This window comes from Podarcis muralis, chromosome 15 (assembly GCF_964188315.1).
Source record: "Podarcis muralis chromosome 15, rPodMur119.hap1.1, whole genome shotgun sequence".
NCBI lineage: Eukaryota > Metazoa > Chordata > Lepidosauria > Squamata > Lacertidae > Podarcis > Podarcis muralis.
This window is the reverse complement of record NC_135669.1, coordinates 42,358,111-42,376,024: the sequence shown is the minus strand read 5'-3', so window position 1 is coordinate 42,376,024 and position 17,914 is coordinate 42,358,111. Positions and strand designations below refer to the sequence as shown.

General features: G+C 49.3%; 1 protein-coding gene across 1 annotated transcript in view; it reads left to right on the top strand.

Moving 5' to 3' along the window:
• The first annotated feature begins 807 nt into the window (after positions 1-807).
• Positions 808-17,914, top strand: part of TRPV3 (transient receptor potential cation channel subfamily V member 3) — a 32,358-nt gene continuing 15,251 nt past the window's right edge. Inside the window, exons 1-7 of the mRNA XM_077919951.1 lie at positions 808-950; positions 2,888-3,040; positions 9,344-9,376; positions 10,347-10,454; positions 11,121-11,207; positions 11,962-12,119; positions 13,022-13,198. Of these exons, the coding sequence (XP_077776077.1) occupies positions 856-950; positions 2,888-3,040; positions 9,344-9,376; positions 10,347-10,454; positions 11,121-11,207; positions 11,962-12,119; positions 13,022-13,198 (811 nt within the window). The 5' untranslated portion in view covers positions 808-855. The remainder of the gene's footprint in view (positions 951-2,887; positions 3,041-9,343; positions 9,377-10,346; positions 10,455-11,120; positions 11,208-11,961; positions 12,120-13,021; positions 13,199-17,914) is intronic.

Here is a 17,914-nt window from a genome sequence, read left to right as displayed (position 1 = left end):
CTGATTGGTCCTAGAACAATAGGATTCAGAATGCAGCAGTCTGATTGGTCCTAGAACAATGCAGCAGTATGATTGATCCGCAGGAGCCACCCAATCCAGCTCCAGGTGGAAGTGAATCCGCAACCTGATTGGCCTACAGGAGAATCCCAGAATTAGCCAATCACGTGCGACCCATTGTGTAAATAATGTATATAAAGCAGATATTTTGGGGAAACTTTCATTCCTCACTACTATGAGCTGAATAAAGAGCATGAAATCCACACTCGACTCCGAGTATATTTCAATTACTTACAATTTGTCCGGTTTCCTGGCTGGGGATGGCGGTGTCGGTTTTCAATTGCTTCTCTGCTTTAGAGGATTTGTGAGTCCCAGTTTTGCTGTTTGGGCTCTTCCTGCCTCGTTTTTTCCTTCCGGCAGTCATTCCAATAAAGTTTGCCGAGTTCTATCAAGCCAGAGCCAAATCTTTGCAACAACATGTTAGTCCAAAGTTTTAGCCAGAAACAAAACTGCAAGTCAGTCACAGAGGCTGCAATCGGGCTTCAACGGGTGTCTATTTGTTGCGGTAAATCAAGTTGAGTAATAACAAAACAATAAAACAGTAAACTAAACAAGGATAGGCAATGAGGTAATAAGGCGACCGATAAAACAGGACCACCTGTTTTGGCTGTTGGCATTTGGGATGAACACAGGTGTATGTGGGGTTGAGGGGGTGGGAGGGGAGAGACCTGCAACTGAATGCACACTCACTCTTTGTGAGATCAAGCAATTTGTTTATTTTTAAATCGCACTACATTCATGCAGGTTAATTTTGTACGGACAGCCAAGTTGACCCACGGGATCCTCTCTTCCAGGACGATGATCAGAGATAGCAAGGAGATGGCTCCTCTCATGGGCAGCAAGAAAGCAAATCCGCCGGGGACCCCGCCGACAGCTCCCCAAGAGAAGAAAAGGTAAGAGCAGCATCAGGCAAAATGCTGCCTAGGCAGCCAATGGGCGTCTTTGATATTTGTGTTGTTTGCCTTTTTCAGAAACATAATGGGCATCTGTTTGGCCCCTGTGAGAACAGGATGCTGGACTAGATGACCCACTGGCCTGATCCAGCAGGCTGCTCTTATGAAAAAGGCAAGTCACGCTCTCTTCTCAAACAGCAGGTCGCCTTCGTAAATTTGCACTCAAGCTTCTGCAGATCTAGGGACGCGGGTGGCGCTGTGGGTTAAACCACAGAGCCTAGGACTTGCCGATCAGAAGGTCAGCGGTTCAAATCCCTGCGATGGGGTGAGCTCCCATCGTTCAGTCCCTGCTCCTGCTAACCTAGCAGTTCGAAAGCACGTTGAAGTGCAAGTAGATAAATAGGTACCACTCCAGCGGGAAGGTAAACGGCATTTCCGTGCGCTGCTCTGGTTCGCCAGAAGTGACTTAGTCATGCTGGCCACATGACCCGGAAGCTGTCTGTGGATAAACGCTGGCTCCCTCGGCCTATAGAGCGAGATGAGTGTGCAACCCCAGAGTCGGTCACGACTGGACCTAATGGTCGGGGTTCCCTTTACCTTTACCTTTACCTTTCTGCAGATCTAGGCTCCATCACTAGGAACAGAACTTCCCAAACTTTTCATGTTGGTGACACACTTTATCGACATGCGTCATTTCGTGACACAGTAATTCAGTTTTACTAGCAAACTGGAGGTTGAACTAACCCCTTTCCAGCCCTGGGAGGAGCGTGGGGAGCATTCGGGCAACACACCTACACACAGCAGCCGACACACTAACGTGTCGCAACACACAGTTTGGAAAGCTCTGATTGGAAATCTCACAAGATGAATTGGCAATGCATTTCCAAGGACAGGTGTAATTTTTAGAGTTGAAGTTATACAACCTTATAGTCCCCTTGGGGGACTCTTGCTATAACACACCCCATTCCATGCCTCTTCTTCCCCTAGCCACACCCCACACCCTCCTCTAGCGATTTTGACTAGCTGAAAACGTGTCCTTGAATTCTGATAATGCCTCTCGCTTGCTTGGGTGGAGGGTGTGTGTGTGTGTGTGTGTGTGTGTGTGTGTGTGTGTGTGTGTGTAAATGTGAGACTAGGGCTGTGAGAGCCTAGGTTTAAATCCATACTCAGCCCCAAAGCTCACTGAGTGATGGGACAAAATTTTTAATTCAGCTTAACCTACCTCACAGGGATGTTGTGAGGTTAAAGGCTGGGAAGCATCACAAATTCCTTGGAGGAAGGGTTATGGTATCAATGCAATCAACAGGAATGCTTTAAACTCTGCCTTCTGCCATGGATGCTTTAGTTGACATTCCTCCACTGCAGGGGGTTAGATTAGATGACTCTTGGTGTCCCTGACAACTCTATGATTCTATGAAAATATACGGTGCTGCCATTTTGGGTGGGAGCTCTGTGCTGAGTCCTTTCCTCTCCCCACAACAAATGGGACATTGACACTCCCTACTTGTTCCCCTGCTCCTGCTTCTGGCAGGGGAAAGGTGCACATTTCTCATGTAATGATGTCAGGATACAGGTTATGTTGAATATGGCAGTGTTCTTCAGGCCCCAGATGTCGCTGGACTACAACTCCTATCACCCCTGACCACTGGCTAAGCTGGCTGGGGACGATGGGAGCTGTGGTCCAGACAACATCTGAGTTGGCCCCCACAACCACCAAACTGAAGAACGCTGAAATAAAGTATGGATTTTGGATGAACTGTTTGGATGAACTGGCTACTGTTTCAAGCAGCAAATCCATGGGTGGCGATGGCGATGGCTTTCAAAATGTGCAAAGTTCCACTTTCAGAAGCAAAGGCCTACGAGACCCACTGCTGGAGGGCGGTGGTGATGGGCATATAAACGAGCTGAACGATGGCAGAGCGACCTCTTGTAGTTAGGGTTTCTACAACACACTCACCTCAAAGGCCGTGTTTTTTCAGCGGAAACAGTTCCACGCGCTCAGAGGTGACACGCCAGACACTGAGGAACCCCACGAAGCCTGCAGAGGGACAAGGCAGCCCTCGAAAGTTGACCAACCCAGTAGCCGCATGGTAAATGTTCCATTTATTTATCACACGTGCAAACCCCACCTGTCCTCTGAGGTGCACACATGGAGTTTCTTTTTCAGCACAATCCAGTTATCGTCACAGCAATCTAGTGAGGTAGGCTAGGTCAAGAGAGAGAGAGAGAGGGAGAGACTGGACCATGGTCACTCAGGCCACATTTGTGCCAGTTTAAACCATCACAGCTTCCCCTGAAGAGCTGAAGAGTGTTGTTATCAGTGCTATTTTTCTAGAAAAAGAGGTGCCCGAACTCATCATGACAGCTCGTTCTCTCTTGTTCTCTTATCATGGCAATGGCGCTCACCTGAGAGGTGTCAGAACTGAGTTCTGGCTGGAAAAAAAGCCCTGGTATTTTATGAGACCTCCCAAATCCCATAATTCTCTCTGAAGACGGATTGATAGTTAAACCGAGCTGGGAATGGTAGCTCTGTGAAGGGAAAGCGGTTTCTCATAACAACTCTCAGGCCCTCTCAGATCCCAAAATCATTTAGGGGAAGCTTTTAAATCTACAGTATGGTGTGAAGGTGGTCCCAGTATCTCCAACACAGTCTATGATGCCACATAAGATCTCTGTAGCCATGATGGTTCTGTGATTCAAGAGGGCCATCTGCACATGCTCAGAGTATTCTCCTTCTTTTTAAAAACCAGGGTTAACCAACTGTGGTTCTTTTGTCATTGTTTTCTGCGATATATCAGGAATGCAGAAGCAGTTGTAAAGAAAGGAATGGCAGCTGAAGTAGGGGAGATGAGGAAGAGAAATGTGATTTGTGTGGTTCATAACTGAAGTTGTACACATGACAGCACAAAGCATGAGGGTGTAAGATGGGTGTAACTCCAGGGTCTAAAATTACCTAGCTGCACCACTTGGTAGAGCACATGGCTTTCCACGCAAAACGCTGGAAGTTCAATCCCTGGCATTGCCAGTTAAAAAGGGATCTGGTGGCAGGTGATGAGAGAAACCCAATTTCTGCCCAACACCCTGGAGAGCAGCTGCCAGTCAGAGCAGGTGATCATGGGCTAGATGCAGAAATTGCTTGACCTAAAGTGACACACAGCTGAAGGCTGCTTCCTGTGTTCCTGAAATCCTTTGCTCTCTTCAGTTCTCAACCTTCCTTCCTTCCTTCCTTCCTTCCTTCCTTCCTTCCTTCCTTCCTTCCTCCCTCCCTCCCTCCCTCCCTTTCTGGTTTAATTAAATTTGTATATAACTTCCCTTTAAAAGGTTCCATAGTGATTTACAAGCCACAAAAAATAGATGTTCAATTTTAAACAGATTTAATGTGTTTAAACAATCCGTTTAACAAGATTTATTGCATTGCATTTATGAATTGCTACATCTCTACCCCACCTTGTCCTCCAAGGAGCTCTGGCTTACACGGTCCTCCCCCTTCTTGTTTAATCCCCCCTGCGAAGTAAGTTTGGCAGAGATGCAGTGAGTGGCTCAAGGTCACCCAGTGAGCTTCATGGCTGAGTGGGCATTTAGACCCTGGTCTCCCAGGTCCTCGTCGGACACCCTAGACACCACACCACAATAAGTAATATCATTGGCACTGCCTGAACACCCAAGAAAACAAAACAAGTGTTTGGCTAGCATTGAAACAATGATGAAGTTGGTGCCAGGTGGGCCTTCCTAGGAAGTGCATTCCACAATCCATTCTATTTAAATCCTGTTTAAAATCGAGACTGGTGACAAGATCCGGGAAACTCACATGCCTGCTCATGGCTTTGTTGATGTTGTAACTCATCTCGAAAGAACAGACAAGATAAATGCTTGTCACCTCACTTCTAATCAACCACTCATATCCAGCTGTTAGGTTTAAGCCTCCCGCACCAGCCCAAGAAGGCGGGTGTAGCCAATACACTTTCCTGTCTTCCTGGTGAAAACGGGGTGCGGCCCAAAACATTCCTATGGTGTAAGCAACAGGGACCACGTGAGCAGATTTAATTGCAAGGAATGCTCCTCTGTGCTCCATTTAATTACATGTCTCACTGCTTCTTCTGCTGTTGTCCATCAGGCACCGATGGGAGGGTTTCTAAATCCAGAGTTTTGCAGTGCTCTTGAAGTGCAATTTGAAGGTTCTGGGATTGCTTGAAGATTGGAATGATCAGATGGCTTTAAAAGAGGAATAAATTCACGGAGGATAGGTCATCAATGGCTGCCAGCCACAATGGCTGTGCTGTGCCTCAATGGTCAAAGGCATCTGAATAGAAGCTGCTGGGAAGTGCAGGCAGGGAGAGTTGCTGTTTTGCTCAGGTGCCGTGTGTGGGCTTCCCATTGAGGGCATCTGGCTGGCTACTGTGAGAACAGGATGCTGAACTGAGTGGCCTCTCTTTGCTCTGGTCCAGCACAGCCAGGCTCTTCTAAGGTTTCAATGCCTGGATAGCTCAGTTAGTTACAGCACAGTGCTGTTAACAGGTTCGATCCCCGTACGAGACAGCTGCATATTCTTGCAATGCAGGGGTTACACTAGATCAGGCATCCCCAAACTCGGCCCTCCAGCTGTTGTTGGACTACAACTCCCATCATCCATAGCTAACAGGACCAGTGGTCAGGGATGATGGGAGGGCCGAGTTTGGGGATGCCCACACTAGATGATCCTCAGGGTCCCTTATAACTCTACAATTCTATGATTCCCATGCCTCTTTTTTGATGTTGTCTCTCTCGCACCCCTTTACCTGAAAGTACAGGTGGGTTGACTTAGCAAGCCCATTTTTGAACAGGGAAGAATAGCAACATGCCCAGGAGAGGTGGGATGTGTCATCAAAGGGTGGGGAGGCTGTGATTTGTGGCCAGGTACCTATGGATAGTGCCTCAGTCATTCCCAGAAGGATCTTCAGTCATTCATTTCCCGCTTCCTTGTACAACTAGTATCAGAGTCAGCCTGCACACAGGCAATTCAGCTTTCTCTGGCTGTGCATGTAAGAAGCTAGCTTTATGCCTGAGCTGAACTATCTGCCACCTAGCTCAGTGCTGTATATGCCAGGGTAGGGAGGCTGTGGCCTTCCAGGTGTTGCTGGACTACAGTTCTCATAACCCCTGTCCATTGGGCATGCTGGCTGCTGGGAGCTGGAGTCCTACAACATCTGGAAGGCTACCAGTTTCTCTACACTGACTGGCAGTAGCAGCTGTCCAGGAATTTCAGGTAGGGAGTTTTTCCCATTGGGAACTGAACCTGCGGCTTCCTGCATGCAAAGCAGATGCTCAACTACTAAGTTATGGTGCGTCATGTGTGTTTTCAAAATTAATCGTTGCTAGAGAGCACTCAGCTGGTAGAGCCTGAGACTCTTAATCTCAGGGTCGTGGGTTTGAGCCTGATGCTGGGCAAAAGATTTTTGCATTGCAGCAGGTTAGACTAGATGACCCTCATGGTCCCTTCCAACTCTACAATTGTATGATATCTGCAGTATTTTGGATCCTTTTCTGTACTTCTCCACATTTGCAAATAGCTGATTTAAATGCAAGAGTGATGGGCCAGAACCAAGGTGGACAGGCTGACCTCTGCTTGGCTCGCTTGAATTAAGTGGGATCCAGTGCCCTATATATTTTGTGGCATCTGCAGAGCCCCCTAAAACAGCTTTAAAAACTCTTCCTCAATCATTCAAACACTGCGGAAGACTTTTTGTGATTAGCTCCTCCTCTATGCTCACCAGGCCACGCCTCCACACCAGAGGAGTTCCACGCTGAGTTGTCAATCACAGCTAAGCTCAGACCTCTGCCCAATCAGATACCCTTCCATGCTCTAAGCAGGCTCCACCCTTTCATATGAAGCACTGCTCTTTGAGCTCCCAAGCTCCATCCTCTGACTCTCAGGATAAAGCCTTAAGGTGACCTGGCCTCCCCACCCTCACCTGTCAAACGGCAGGCTAGTTATTCGCTCAGGGTATTCATTTGCATAGTTCAATCAAAAGGCGTTTCATTTGACAAAGTAACACATACAGTTACAACAGCTGCAACAACAAAAACATCCCTGCCCTCAAGAGCCTACGGTCTAAATTTTGATAGTACACAACTGTATGTATATTCTGTGATTACACATAGTGCTTGCTTCGGTTGTGATGGAACTCATCAGGTTGGAGTATAGTCACCTCTTTTTTTGGCTGCCAAAAGCAGCCATTGTGTGCTCGCATCCAAGGCACTTTTATGAAGATATGTGCAGTGGTATCTCATTTTTTAGGATACACACACACGCACGAAGGGGGTGAAATTCACTTCAAGAAGATGCATTTAAAGCTGGCCCTGTTGAATTCTCCCTTTCCGAAACACAGCTGTCCTTTGCAATTTCTCACTTTCCTTCCCAAACTAGGCTTTTTTTGCAACCTTGAGGACTAGAAACTTGCTTTTTCTTTTTTCTTTTTTGTTTTTGCTAGTTGAGAGGCAGAGGAGGTGGGCACGGACAAATAGGAGCCCTATTCAACCCCCAACACTGGCTCCATACTAGCCTATCTTTGCCACCTTACTGACTAGGAACTTGAGGATACTGAGTCCAGTGGTAAACTTTACACACTGATGCAGGGCTTGAACAGAAGTAAACAACAGTCAGGGCTGTTATCCTCATCCTGCTCCCAAGAATCACTGTGCACAATGCACTGACATTTCTGCTTTCAGTGGCTGCTATTGCCATTGCTTTTAAACTGATCTTAGCAAAATGTAAACAGCTTGTTCCACCCCACCTTGCCTCTCGGGGCTTTCCAAAAGCTGCTGTGCTACTGTTTTCTGGCAGGACGTTGATGTTCCCTCGGCTTTCTCTCTCTCTCCTCCCCATCCCATCCCTCTGTTCTATAAACACCCACATTTTTGTGTGTGTTGTGTTTTGCTGTGTAAGCCCAGAGAAATGTGTCACACGCTGGCTTTGGAATCTGCCCATAGAGGCCCAGAGCGTGGGAATGTGGGGCGTGAGCTTCTCACCCTTGGAGACAAGGCACTAGATTTAGCGCAAAAGGGGAGAAAGGGCTTCACCAGTTTGACCTGGAGGCAGTTCTCAGTTGACTTACTCCACAAGCCATACGGCTGATGGATTTGTTCCATTTATAAGTGGCATTTTCATCTCACCGTTTTACAAATGTTTAATCTTTGTTGTTGCATTTATTCCTGATGTTGTTAGCCGTCTTGGCCTATTTTTAGGAAGGTAGGGCAGGCACAGCCCTCCTAAATATATACCATATTTTTCGCTCTATAAGACGCACCAGACCACAAGACGCACCTAGTTTTTGGAGGAAGAAAACAAGAAAAAAAAATATTCTGAATCTCAGAAGCCAGAACAGCAAGAGGGATCACTGCGCAGTGAAAGCAGCAATCCCTCCTGCTGTTCTGGCTTCTGGGATAGCTGCGCAGCCTGCATTTGCTCCATAAGACGCACACACATTTCCCCTTACTTTTTAGGAGGGAAAAAGTGAGTCTTATAGAGCAAAAAATACGGTACATTTCTATCCCATCTTTCCTTTAAGTCGCTCAAAGCAGCACAGATGCTGTGTGCTCCTCCTTTTTATTCCCACAACAACCCTGTGAGGTAGGCTAGACTGGAAATTATGAGCATGGATCAGATATGCTACCTTGGCTCATAAGATAGCCAGGTGCTGTCTTGCCCTGTTAAATTTATTTATTTTATTTTTAAAACAACCTTCAATGTTAATTTATTGCCCCGCCTTTCCTCCAAGGAGCACAAGATGGTTGTTTCTTCTCCCCATTTCCCTATTCTGTCCTCACAACAACCCTGCAAGCAGTTTAAGCTGAGAGTCAATGAACTGCCCCAAAGCCACCCAATGAGCTCCCTGGCTGAGTAGGGATTTGAATCCAGCACCCTAACCACCATACCACACCGGCTCTTGCTGTACTGCTCCGGCGGGAAGGTAAATGGCATTTCCATTTGCTGCTCTGGTTCGCCAGAAGTGGCTTAGTCATGCTGGCCACATGACCCGGAAGCTGTACGCCGGCTCCCTCGGCCAGTAAAGTGAGATGAGCGTCGCAACCCCAGAGTCTGGACCTAATGGTCAGGGGTCCCTTTACCTTTACCTTTAACCACTCCAAAAAACTTCCTCAACCTCTAATGACAGCTGAAACACTGGGCTTGTGGCCTGTTTGTACTACCTGCTTCTTGCAGATATGCAGGTGAAGTGGATGGGTTGCAAGCAGGCACATTCCACAGCCACACATGTTTCTAGTCTCCAGTGTTCCTTCTTGCCAGCTAGCTCCAGGGGGTGGTGGGTGGGGAATCAAACTTGTTTCTCTTTTGCTGGCTAGACTCAAAACCTGACTCTGTTTTTCCCCCTCCCCTTTTGGAACACCCCCTCTCTCAGGCAGATCACTGGTCTCATCCCCCTCTTTGGCTGGTAGGTATCACCCACATTCCAAACTGACCTCCTTAACAATTATTGCTAGCGTTTGTTTATTCCGTTATTGTGTTCTCTCATACACGCACAAATCCTTTGGCTTCTCTGAAAGATACCTATGTGGATTTTTAAATTTTATTTTTGGTCAAACACGGATTCAATCAGTGGTGCTGTTATGTAATTTTACAGTATAATACTGGGGGCTGGGAGTGGGGAGACCTATTTAGAAGGTATTGTACAATACTTCACTCCATTAAAAATGCCATCCCTGGCTATTGCTGAGCAGGGCCACTGACTTCGGCCTGATAGCCCTACCTGATTTTTTATTTAGGTGGAAGTGACAACATAAAGGGTTGAAAAGCAGGTGCTTAAGTTTGCAACAAGCTCTCTGATTCAGGGTGGAAAACCCTTTTTAAGACCAAGGGCCGCATTGCCTGCTAGCCAACCTTCCGAGGGCCACTTGCCTGTGGTGGGCGGAGCCAGAGACAAAACTTGGTGGAGCAGCAGGTGCATTTTTCACCTTTATGTAGTAGGTTAGTTTCTACACACACGGAAACGCCCCACACTCTATCCTTCATCCAGACAAGCAAGAGGCATTATCAGAATTCAAGGACACATTTCCAGCTGGGCAAAAAACATTCGAGGAAGGTGTGAAGCCGGGTCAAAGGTCCATCTAGTGCAGCAGTCTGATTGGTCAACCAGTGGCCCATCAGATGCCTCCAGGAAGACACCAAGGAGGGTACAAAGCCAACAGCCCTCCCCATGTTGTGGTCCTCAGCATTTCATAATTAGAGGTAGACTGCCCCTGTGTATGGAGGTCCCACATATATCTGCCATGCACCAATGCAGAGCTTTTTTTTAATTGCCCCTCTGGAAAATGAAACACATATGGACAGGGGGGTGGCTGCTAGGCCTGTCGCTCTCTGTTTTTGCCCTCCTACTAATAATAGCTTCAATCCAATGTATTCAGCAGTTCCCACTTTTTTCTCGAGATTGAAGCCTTCGACACCAATGTCACACCAAGCCGGACGTCACCTCCTGTCTTCTCAAAGCCGATGGACTCCAATATCCGCCCGTGGTACGTACCAGATAACGCGCTTGCTTCCCTCATGTTGCCAGGAAAAGGCACGGCCGGGCTTCCACAATGCTGCTTGCCAGGGCGAATGCATCACAGCCCCCTGGTGAGCATCACAAGCAAAAAGCCTTCTTCCCAGCTTCCCAGCCTTGTCACCCTTAGGGAAGAGAGGTAGGGTGGGGTGGAGGTGGGGAGGTTTGCTTGAGCTGTTGCTCTGAGGCTCAGCAGCAGGCCCACCTATCATCTACTCCAGTGTTTCCCAACCTTGGGCCTCCAGCTGTTTTTGAACTACAATTCCCATCATCCCTGACCACTGGTCTTGCTAGCTAGGGATGATGGGAGTTGTAGTCCAAAAACAGCTGGAGGCCCAAGGTTGGGAAACACTGATCTACTCCACCATCCTAAGTGCCACTTCGACAGGTGGGCAGGACTGCCCACCTGTCAGTCACATGACTTGCTGCCACAGGAGGCAGGAAGGGCCATCCGTTTTGCCCAGTATAAACATTTTTGTTATGGCGCTCCTTGTCTGAAGGCTACAAATTAAATCTTAGTCGCCAATTATATTCATTCTAGATGCTTTTGTTTCCTGATTTTCCTGTGTAATTGCAGCTGATATTCTTCTGACCTTAATTTTTTTTTCTTCCCACACCCTCCTTTTTTCGCGTCCAGTGCATCTGCAAATTGCGAAGATATGGACTCCCCACAGTCCCTCCAAGATGACATGACTGAATATACCCCAAATGCAGACAGCTATTGGTGAGTGAACACATGTGATGCATTTCTGCACAGGGGTTTTCTATAGATTCAGTGCTGACACGGGTTAGATTTACTGAGATCTTCCTCTCCTTCCCACCGATGTGGTCTAAAAACCAAAGCCACCAGGCTAGATATCGATTTGGATGTGCCTTTAGGAATGATTGCAGATCAAATAAATTTTGTAGATGTTCTTAAACATTTTTAGATGCTTTTAACTGTTCTCATGTGCTTTGTATTTATATTTATCTTACTTTTAATTGTATTGTTTTACCACTTTGGTGTTTGCTGCCCTGGGCAACTCTGGAAGGGCAAGATGGAAATAAAATCACCACCTTCATCAAAAACAAAATGCATAGCAAACAACTTAATAGAGAACAGGAACCAGATGAGGTCTGATGCAGACTTATCACTTAACCCTGGTTCACATCCTAAACCCAGGTTCTTGCTGAAGCTTGCTCAGCTAAGTCCTTAACACTATATACATATAGCTGGACAAATAGAAAATGGTTTTAAGCTTACCAAGCTACAAGCAAAGCCCTTTACCCAAACATAACATAGCATCCGAGTGTCTAGAGCATCTTGCACAAATTATCTTATCAGCGCTACAAGGTGGACCAGTATTATTATTTCACGTTGCAAATACAGGGCAGGCTTACCGTAAGAGAGTTTGCAGCTGAAGAGAGATCTGAACTTCCCGGCTGAGCTGCAACCATTTCTCTGCTTCCATGCCAACATTCTTCTGCTTTTAATCCAGCACTAATTCATCTCAAAGCGCTCGGCAAAACAACCGTCGGAAAAAGTTGAAGAAGTATCTGTTTCGGGCAGTGTCAGAGGGCAATATAGAAGAACTCCAGCACCTCCTTGCCGAAGTGAAGGATCGGTCCCATGCCTGCAGAAACCTGACAGTCCAAGGTATTCAGAAATTAAATTAAAATTATACCCAGCCCTTCTTCCCAAAGGAGCCCAGAGTTCCAAACATATCAATAAGATGGAATTAAAATGTCTAAAAACAGTTTTGAAAAACAAGCTTCTAAAAACAGTTAAAGGCTTCTAAAAACCAAGACGTACTCTCACAGCGAATAATTTCTGGGTTGCTAGGAATAGTGTCTTTTGGCTATCAAATGGCTGGTGGCAGGGATGGCTCTAAAAGTGGATTAGACAAATTCATGGAGAAGTCTGTCAGTGGCTACTGGTTATGCTGTGCTTCTATGGTCAGAGGCAGTAATGCTTCTGAATACCAGTTTCTGGAAAACCACAGGAGGGGAGAGTGCCCTCATGCTTGAACCCTGCGTTTCCTCACAGGCATCCAGGTGGCCACATTGAGAACAGGATGTTGGACTAGGTGACCATTGGCTTGATCCTGCTTTCGTTCTTCTGTTTTAGATTCTCCCTAAAAGATAATAAGGGAGGAGACAGACACACCTCACTAGGAAGGGAGTTCCACAAATGGGGAGCCACCACCGGGAAGGCCCTGTCAAGGGTCACTGCCAACTGGGCACCCCCACCCAGTGGTGGTAGTTTAAAGGATGGTAGATTTTGCTCATACCTTAGGGGAAATGTCTTAATGGCAAGAGCAGCTAATTAATAGAATCAGTTACCTAGAGAAGCAGTGCACTTTCCCTTGCTAGGGCTCTTGAAACCGAAGATGGGTAGTCATCTAGTGGAAATCCTTTGGATTTCCTGAACTGAGCAGGAAACCTACAATGGCCTCCCTCCAATGCTAGGATTTTATTTAAGCACTTGTTTTTAATTTATTATTATTATTATTATTATTATTATTATTATTATTATTATTATTATTATTATCTTGCCAGACTATCTGATGAAAAAAATGACCTCTTCTGACACAGGCAAGACCTGCCTAATGAAAGCCTTGCTAAACATCAACGAGAACACAAAGGAAATTGTGAAAATACTTCTCTCGTTTGCAGAAGAAAACCTGATCTTAGAAAGGCTCATCAATGCTGCATACACAGAAGAGGCCTACAGAGGTACAGTATTTGTGCTTTGTGTTCAAACCTGAAAGAATATTGTGATGAGTATCATACCACTTATTCCCCTGTGACGTACTTGCTCCCCTCATCACACTATAACTTTGGACTAAAACATACAACGCAACTGAATGTTGGAAGATTCAGGGCAGACCGTAGAATTGGCTCCTGGAAGAGACAGTGATGGCCACCAACCTGGGGAACTTTAAAAGAGGATTAGACAAGTTCATGGAGGATAGAGCTAGCAATGGCTACTAGCCAGGATGGCTATGTCCTGCCTCCACCGTTGGGGACAGTATTGCCTCTGAATATCAGCTCTAAATCGGGACGCGGGTGGCGCTGTGGGTTAAACCACAGAGCCTAGGACTTGCCGATCAGAAGGTCGGCAGTTCGAATCCCCGTGACGGGGTGAGCTCCTGCTGCTGCCAACCTAGCAGTTCGAAAGCACATCAAAGTGCAAGTAGATAAATAGGTACCGCTCTGGCAGGAAGGTAAACGGCGTTTCCGTGCGCTGGTCTGGTTTGCCAGAAGTGGCTCAGTCAGGCTGGCCACATGACCCGGAAGCTCCCTCGGCCAATAAAGCGAGATGAATGCCGCAACCCTAGAGTCGGCCATGACTGGACCTAATGGTCAGGGGTCCCTTTACCTTTATCAGCTCTAAATATCCCCTAAGTGGGACACCCTAATTTCAGGCTCTTCACAGGCATCTAGTTGGAGACTGTGAAAACAGGATGCTAGGCTAGATTGGGTTTCTGACGTATATCAGCCGACCCTTCTAGATCCTTATGTTCTTATGCATTCTGTCAGGGTTGCTTCAAGATCCTAGCTCACAGAGGATCACGCTAGCCAACGGTCATTAAGTAAAAGTCTTTATTGAGTTACAGTTTCCATTCTCAAGCTGCTGCGTGCAACCCTACGTCTAGTAGCTAGATCGGCGAAGCTCCGTCTGAATCTCCGCCCCTCGTACACCAACTTAATATCCTAGCCCTGCTCCACCTTTTCCGCCTGACTGTTCTTCTCTGGGTCCCTCTGCCCCCCTGGGTCTCTTCCTTCCGGGATTCTTCGGACGCTGACCCCCCGGACTCTCCTGTCTCCTTGCGCCGGGCTTTAGGACCCGGCTCTCTTTCCGGGCTGCCTACTGCGCCTCCTTCCTGTGCATTTGAACTTGGCGCGCGCGCCCAACCTTCCACCTTCCGTCTAACCGTTTCTTCGCTCCCAGATGGAGGTGTGGCCACCCCTGACTCGTGCCCTCCCTCCTGCTGTGAGCTGCCAGCGCTTGCCCCCTGGCTCCTTTCCTCTTCCCTGTTCTCTGGCGGTGACGCTGGACCCGATCTCCAACTGCTCTCCTCTGATTCCCCTCTGGCTCTATCTCCCTGGGGTGCCCCCCTAAACTCCCCCCTTGCCTTGGCCACTGGTGCTCCTTTCTGTGAATCCTCCGACTCACTGGAGAGACTCGGAGATCTCGGGTCGTCGTCATCGCTCATCCTTTCTTCTGCCTCCTCCCCTTCGCTCTCTGTTTCCTCCCTTGCCCTTGCCTCTGCTCCTGAACCCCTGACATCCATCCCCCCCTCGAAGCCCCCCACTCCCCCTTCCCCTCCTTCCGGTGCTGGAGCTGGGTGCTGCTGCGTCAAGGAGACGAATGTCGGGTACCGTTCGGTTCCCGTAGCGTGCCTCCCTCCGAAGTCTTCCGGTTCTTCCTCCCTTCTCTCGTCGACGACGGTCACCTCTGCTTCCATCTCAGTGCCGCCGTGCTCGAAACCTGGATCGTCCCCGAAAATGTCCATGTCCGTCTCTCCCTCGCTTCCTCCAGGCGGCGTTGCTCGGCCTGGACCTTCTTGCCACTTCCTGCGCCACTGTTCCTCTGGTTTGTCGTCCCACCAATACGAGGGTTCTGAGGCAGATCCCGAGGGCGACCCCTCCGGGGAACGGACGTCTCGTATCGGGTCCTCGTCCGAGTCGAACCCCCGGAACGTGCTGCCCGAAAGCGTGGGTGTGAAAAGCCAGTCGTCGAAAAAGTCTGCTGGCATCGGTCTATGTGGGAAGAGGGCATGAAACTCGTCTTTGAGCAGAGGTTCGTCCAAGGCGTAGTCCGGCACCCAACTGTTCGCACTGGCCGGGGTGCCCTCCCTGGCGAGAAAGTATTCTACCCCTTCTTCCCCCCATCTGGAATCCAAAATCTCTGTGACTTCGTTGATGCGCTCCTTCTGTGCCACTCCTGCGTGCCCTGTTCTGTCTCTGGCCGGACTCTGCGCCGTTCCGGGTTCCTGAAACCTGTGCGGTGCCTTGTAGGGAGTGAGCACCGATCTGTGGAATACCGGATGCATTCTGGAACCCTCCGGAAGCGCCAGCCTGAAGGCCACCGGGTTGACCTGCTCTTCGACTTGATAGGGCCCAAGTTGCTTATGCCCTAGTTTCTTCTTGGCCAACGACCTGGCCGGCACTGCGTGGGCTGCTAACCAGACCCAGTCCCCCACGTGTAGCTCTTCGCCAACCCTTCTGCGTTTGTCCGCTTGTACCTTGTATGCGTGCTTGGCCAGCTCCAGGTGGCGCCTCAGCTGATCGTGGACTTCCTGCAGTTCCGACGCGAACGCATCTGCCGTCTGCGGCTCCCCTTCCCCCAGCCTTTCCAGTCCCGGGAAGGTTCTGGGGTGCCTCCCGTTGTTGGCGAAGAACGGTGTGACCCCCGTGGACACGTGCTTCGTGTTGTTGTAAGCGAACTCGGCGAGCGGCAGGTAATCCACCCACGTCGCAGGCTGTTGATTTGCATAACACCTCAAGTACTGCTGCATGATGGCATTGACCCGCTCTGCTTGCCCGTTGGTTTGCGGGTGTCTCGCCGACGCCAGGTTGATCTTGACGTTCAGGAAGCCCATCAGCCGCTGCCAGAAATTTGAGATGAACTGCCGCCCCCGGTCGGACAGAATAGACCGTGGCAGACCGTGAACCTTGAACACGTGGTCTATGAACAGTTTGGCGGTTTGTTCCGCCGTGGCCACCTTCGCACACGGAATGAAATGTGCCATCTTGGAGAACAAGTCCACCACCACCAGCACTGCCGTCTTGCCCCTCGAGCTGGGCAGATCCGTGACAAAGTCCAGGGCCACCCTCTCCCAAGGTTCGGCCGGAGTTTGCAGCGGTTCCAACAGTCCGGCCGGCGGTCTAAGCACTGGCTTCGCCCTCTGGCAGGTGTCACACCTCGCCACGTAGTCCGCGACCTCCCTTCTCATTCCAGGCCACCAGAAATCCCTGGCTACTAGTTCCACCGTCTTCTCCTTGCCGAAGTGCCCTGCAGTGGGCGCGTCGTGCAGCTGCTGCAGCACCTTGGCGCGAAGTTCGTCTCCCGGCACGTAGATGGCCCCTTTACGGATGAGCAATCCATCTCTTAGCTGGAAACCGTCGGCCGCTGCTTTGCCCCTTTGCACCTCTGAGATCTTTGCTTGCGCGAAGGCGTCCCCCTGCAACGCTCGTCGCACCGCCTCCAGATCCACGGTTGCCGCGGCGCACGCCCACACTGTTGGTGCGAAGATGTGCATGGCGGCCGCTGGCGTTGCTTCCTCCAGATACTGTGGCTTGCGGGAGAGAGCGTCCGCCATGATGTTGGTGTCCCCCGGGACATACTCTATTCGGAAGTCGAAGTTCGCAAAGAACTCAGCCCAACGTATCTGCCTTTGGTTCAGGAACTGTGCCGTGCGCCAGTGCTCTAGGTTCTTGTGGTCCGTGCAAACCTGCACCGTGTGCTTGGCGCCGATCAGAAAGTGCCTCCACGCCTTGAACGCTGCATGAATGGCCAGCAACTCCCTGTCCCATATGGTGTAGTTCTGCTCGGACTTGCTGAGCTTCCTGGAGTAAAACGCTCCCGGTCGCCACACCCCCTGCGGGTCTTTCTGCAGCAGGACCGCCCCCACGGCTCTGTCCGAGGCGTCAGTCTCCACCCTCATCGGCTTGCTGGGGTTGACATGAAGCAGCTGCTCTTCCGACGCGAAGAGACGCTTGAGTGCCTGAAAGGACTGTTCCGCCTGCTCTGTCCAAATGAACTTCTTTTTCTTGGAGCTAAGCGTGTCAGTGATGGCCGCCGTCTGCATAGCGAAGCCCTTGATAAACTTGCGATAGAAGTTCGCAAAGCCGACAAACCGTTGGACCTCCTTCCGGTTGCGCGGGCTCTTCCAATCCAACACCGCTCGAACCTTGGCGCTGTCCATGGCGAGCCCCTTGTCAGACAGCTTGTAGCCCAGAAAATCCACCTCCGTCACGTCAAATTGGCACTTCTCCAGCTTGGCGTAGAGCCTATGGTGCTTCAGCCTGTTCAGTACTTCCTTGACGTGTTTGTCATGCTCCTGTTGCGACTCCGAAAAGATCAGGATGTCATCTAAGAAACAGACGCACGTCTTGTAGAGAAGTCCCGCCAACACGTGATGCATGAATGCTTGAAAAACGTGGGAGCCATTTTGCAATCCAAAAGGCATAACTCTATATTCGTAGGTCCCCAGTGGCGTGAACATGGCTGTTTTCCACTCGTCTCCCTCCCGCATGCGAATGAGGTTGTACGCACCTCGCAGATCCAATTTGGTGAACACTCTGCCCTTCCGCACCTTTGCGAGGAGGTCGTCAATTCGGGGCATGGGGAAGTCCGACGGCTTAGTCACACTGTTCAAGATCCTGTAATCCACTACGAGCCTCTTTTGGGGCGTATCCCGCTTCTTAACGAAGAACACCGGG